General features: G+C 39.3%; 1 protein-coding gene across 1 annotated transcript; it reads right to left on the bottom strand.

Moving 5' to 3' along the window:
• Positions 1-2097: 2097 nt before the first annotated feature.
• LOC105542792 (olfactory receptor 14K1) lies at positions 2098-3042 on the bottom strand. Its single transcript, XM_011984468.1, has one exon. The coding sequence runs from the start codon at positions 3040-3042 to the stop codon at positions 2098-2100; it is 945 nt and encodes a 314-aa protein (XP_011839858.1).
• Between the last annotated feature and the right edge of the window lie 2481 nt (positions 3043-5523).

Raw genomic sequence — 5523 nt, forward strand, 5'->3', positions numbered from 1 at the left:
AGGATCCAGGCAGTGTTAAAGAAGTAATGACAAAACCATTATATGCTCACCAACTGTGAACTGCACTGTAAAAGTAAATCAAAGAATTTATGCATGAACTTTCCATGCACACATTAGATAATCCAGTTTCTGTGTTAAACAAATTTTAAAAATATATTTATTTTCTGTCAAATATTTGTGCAAAGCTCACTAGAAGATATTTAAATTATTTCCTGACATACAATACATACAATGACATACGAGAGTTTAGAGACAGAGAAATGTGTAATTAAGCACTTTCATAATGTTTTGTAGCTAGACTCTAAAAATCTTAGCTAGATTTTAATATTTGGGTAGAATATGGGCAAATAGAAGATTTCATGAGGAAGCTAACATGGACCAAGTTTCAAAGATGCTGTAGTGAGCATACAGAGTTTGAAAGGTATTGCCAAAGGCTAGAAACATATTTTTTTACATTCCTAAGTTATGAGTAACATAAACAACAAGATACTCAGTCTCAGCTGTCCCCTCTGCTTAACTGTATTACATGCTGCCTCACATCAGAGGATTAATAAAAGTGGTATATGCGAAAGTGTCTGATACAGTGAAATTAGGCAACAAACGTTAATTTCCATCTCTAGGAAAGAAGCAGAGAGAGGACAAATAGGGTGACAGGATTGTTTCCTGCAGCAAGGAGTAGAAAACAATTCTACACATTTAGGGTATTCGAAATGTTACATAATATTAAAAGTCCAGAAAATGTAGAATTTATCACAATGTTAGAAACAGTGCTAAATGCTATTTCATTAATTCTAATACATTATGAAAGCAATTTGCACAAGTCAGGAATCAACACATTACATAAAACAAAGTTTTAATGAAGAGAAAAATATTCTACTCCAAAACATAATTTATGTTAAAAAAGACATGAGAAAATCATCTTCCTAAATGTTTAGGTAATTGTATAAAATCTACCAAGGACACATGAATCAAATAGGTAAAATGCAATAAAAATGAGTGCATTTTTTTTTTTTTTGAGACTGAGTCTTGCTCTGTTGCCCAGGCTGGAGTGCAGTGGCGCGATCTCGGCTCACTGCAAGCTCCGCCTCCTGGGTTCCCGCCATTCTCCTGCCTCAGCCTCCCGAGTAGCTGGGACTACAGGCGCCCGCCACCGCGCCCGGCTAGTTTTTTTGTATTGTTTTTTAGTAGAGACGGGGTTTCACCGGGTTAGCCAGGATGGTCTCGATCTCCTGACCTCGTGATCCACCCGTCTTGGCCTCCCAAAGTGCTGGAATTACAGGCTTGAGCCACCGCGCCCGGCCTGAGTGCATTTTTTAAACTGTAAAAGTAAGTTGAAATCATAACTTTAAGTTAAAATTACAATTTTACCAAATAGTGAAAATCAGAAGCTATAAAGAAAGTCGAATCGATAAAACCTGAGATGCAATGCAAAATCTAGGACAATAATGCAGGAACTAACTGAAGAGGATGCCAGAAAAGATGAAAGCTTTTTGAGGAATGAGAACCTTATACAAATCTCATGCAATGCATGTCGATCTTTACAACAAGAGTAAAAATCATTGAAGGTGTCATAGGAAAACTTTAATCATTTCTACATAATAAAGTGAAGAAGCGGAGGAAAAGAGACAGGCACGGGGTCTTATGCCTGTAATCCCAACACTTTTGGAGGCTAAGACTGACGGATTGTTTGAGGTCAGGAGTTCAAGACCAGCCTGGCCAACATGGGCGGAACCCTGTCTCTACTAAAAATAAAAAAATTAGCTGGGCGTGGTTGCACACGCCTGTAATCCCAGCTACTTGGGAAGCCAAGGCATGATAATTGCTTGAGCCTGGAGGCAGAGGTTGCAGTGAGCCAAGATCACGCCCCTGCACTCCAGCCTGGGCGACAGAGATTCTGTCTCAAAAAAAAAAAAAAAAGAAAAAAAAAGTGCAAAACTTGTAGGAAAATACTTGCTTTCTATTTCTATTAAAACTGACTACTTGAGATTATCAGTAGCAAGACTCCATGACATTTTGATTCCAAAATAGAATTTTAAACAGCTAGTGGATGGCAGAACAACAACAACAACAAAAATTACTTCCCAGCTTCTACTTTAGTCATCTTTTCATTATTCCACTGCTTCTAACATTCCATAGGACTTTACTCAGAGCGGATTTAATGGCCTTGTTCCTCAGACAGTAGATAACAGGGTTCAAGGTTGGAGGTGCCACAGAATAGAACACAGACACCAGCAAGTCTAGAATAGACGGTGCATCAGACCCTGGTTTTAAATAAGCAACAGCACCTGTTACAAGAAACACAGTGACAACAATGAGGTGAGGCACACAGTTGGAAAAGGCTTTGGATTGTCTTTGTCTTGGTGATATCCTTAACACAGCAGAGAAAATGTACACATAGGAAACTACAATGCAAACTAAACATGAAAATGCGTAACAGACCCCAATGGTCACACTGACACTAATGATGCCATGTTCTTTAGAACAAGTAAGCTTCAGTAGGGCAGGGACATCGCAGAAGAACTGATGTATCTCATTAAAGCCACAAAAATTCAGAGAGAATGTTCCAGCTGTGTACAAGAGTCCCAGGGCCCCTCCGTTGAGCCAGGACAGAGCCATCAACTGGACACAGAGCCCTCTGCTCATGACAGCCTCATAGTGCAGGGGGCAGCAGATGGCAGCATAGCGGTCATAGGACATGGCAGTGAGGATGCCAATCTCTGATCCAACCAGCAGTACCACCAAGAAGAGTTGCAACACACACCCCAGGAAGGAGATGGAGTCAGTGGAGGTGACAGAGTTGAGGATGGATTTGGGGACTGTGGCAGAAATGAGACACAGATCTAAGAAGGACAAATGTCGGAGGAAAAAGTACATTGCCATGTGGAGATGGTGGTCAAGAATCGTGAGGAGAATGATGACTAAATTCATCAGCACAGCCGCAAGGTAGATCAATGAGAAGAGCACAGCGTGTAGCCTCAGGAGCATCCAATTCTCAGTAAATCTCATAAGCAAGAATTCCATCATCTGAGTCTGATTGGTCATAATTCAAAATTATAAGGGCCCTATTGAGTAAAGGAAAATAAGTGTCATACTAATATTAAAAATATCATTTGTTTCTTCATTTATTGAATGAAGGTATGTATAGCATCAAGAGCTAGACAAAAACTTTAAAAATATCAAGCAATTTATATTTCTCATCAACTCACGTGTAAAACAATTGTGCGTATATCAGTCTAACACTTAGTAGTCCTGGACTAAGATTCACTGTGAAAGAAGCAAAGAACTTCACTCATCTCCCTCATTACTTGAAATGACTTTTGAGTGATTTTATTTCCATTGGGAATTACAGGGTTGGCTATGCAATTATATATAACTATAATAGGGCATACCTTTTCATGTATAAATATCCTGGCTAATGTAGTTTTGTGTGTATTAAATGTTATGAATGAAATTTCTGCTTGCTACTTACTGCAATATTTTAAAAAGTCATTATCATCAGGTAATACTCTAATTTACTATCCCCTTCTCACTGAAGGATATTAAGATTATTCTCTCATTTTTGCATTAAAGTTTACTCCTTTGGTGAAAATGTGATTATAGTATCATTTTTTTCTTTCTTTAGTCCATATACATAGCATAGCACAAAAATTAAAAAGTACTCAAGTTATTTCCACAAATCAGTTTTCAAATATATAGTGTCATTTTTCATGAAAAGAATGAAACCTGAGACTTAGCCAGATGATTAACATAATATTCTCGGAAGGGTTTAATTAACCACAGGAAGCGACAGACAGGGATATCTACGGCATCTAACCAGAGATGCGGTGTGCCTCTTATGTGAAAGACATTCAGAGCTTGTCATGTGAGATCACTCGCACACCCCGGCGAGAGGGAGAGTTCTGGCCATGTTTTTCCCTCAGATCATCTTGTCTTTAGAACCTCTCTTGATTTTACTTTAGTATCACTTCAATGGCAATTTTTTACTTTCCCCTTTGCTTTCCAGGCCATCTCTAAAACACACAGAACAGAAAACAGGATGGACGGTTTGCTAGTTTGGAAGTAGCTCTTAGGGTGTGCAGACACTGCTCTAGGTTTTATTCTCCCCAGCAGGTCAAACAGAGGAGGCTTTAAGTTTGGGGCAGCCGTGAGTTTGCTCATGTTGAGTTATAAGTCAGGCTCCCCATTATTGCTCTAAAGCTACGGCCAGTGCTTTTTCCAACAATAATACCCAAAGTTTGCAACATAGTATGAGATTTCCATTTGCTCTTGAGTCTTTTCAACTTAAAAAATATTTTATTTTTGTAGACACAAGAGGGTCTCACTTTGTTGTTCAGCAGTTTTTCAACTGAAACAGAAAGTAGCAGGCCATTACAACATACATTCTCCCCCTTCCCTATTCACACACACACACACACACACACACACACACACACACACAGCTGAGAGGACGAGCAAGAATAAACAGCTTTTCCAGGATGAGCAGTCGTACCTCTAACCTTCATATAACACGTCCATTTCAGTACAGGTGATTTTCTGAGAACTGAATTAACAAGTGATTTGAAGCTGAAAACGGACCAGGCATGGTGGTTCATGCCAGTAATCCCAGTATTTTGGGAGGCTGAGGCCAGAGGCTCTCTCGAGGCCAGGAGTTTGAGACAAGCCTGGGCAACAAGATGAGATCCCTCTATGTCTACAAAAATAAAATAAAATACTTTTTTTTAATTGAAAAGACTCATGAGCAAATGAAATTTCATACTATGTTGCAAACTTTGGGCGTTCTTGTTGGAGAAAGCACTGGCCCTAGCTTTAGAGCAATAATGGAGAGCCTGACTCATAACTTAATGTGAGCTAATTCATGGAAGCCCGAACATAAAGCCTCCTCCGTTCAACCTGCTGGGGGAATAAAACCTGGAGCGGTGTCAAAATACCCCGGGAGCTACCTCCAAACTAGCAAACCATCCATCCTGGTTTCTGTTGCATCAGGCCTGTGTGTTTGAGAGACGGCCAGGGTAGCTCAGTGAGTGAGTGAGTGTCCTTTTGAGTTCCTCCCACCCCAGTGATGTTTGACTTCGATGCTAGATTTTTATCCCTTCCATCTCATTTCTGATTTGTGTTTCATCTTATTTCACATGATTACATATGAAATGAGTGATAGCATTAGTTTAAAAGTCTGTGTGCTTTTCTTTACAGACAACATTAATAACAATAAAGCTTTGCCTCATTATATTTATATACTTATTTGGTCCAGGGAAATTCCACATAATTTAATAAAAATATGCAACCTGAGTCTCAATCAATCTAAAACTTGGAAAATACTTATAATGCACAAAATAATCCTAAAATCAAGGGGTATCTAAGGAGGCTGGGAGAATAGGGTAAGTTCAGGTTTATATGTTTCTTTACCATTTCTATATCATATTAACAACAAATTTTGTCACTTTTGTCAGGAATATGAGGAATGGAGAGAATGAGAGAGCAAACAGGAAGAGGAGAGGGGAGGGGAGGGGAAGAGAGGGGAGGGGA

This window comes from Mandrillus leucophaeus, unplaced genomic scaffold (assembly GCF_000951045.1).
Source record: "Mandrillus leucophaeus isolate KB7577 unplaced genomic scaffold, Mleu.le_1.0 Scaffold2680, whole genome shotgun sequence".
Lineage (NCBI taxonomy): Eukaryota > Metazoa > Chordata > Mammalia > Primates > Cercopithecidae > Mandrillus > Mandrillus leucophaeus.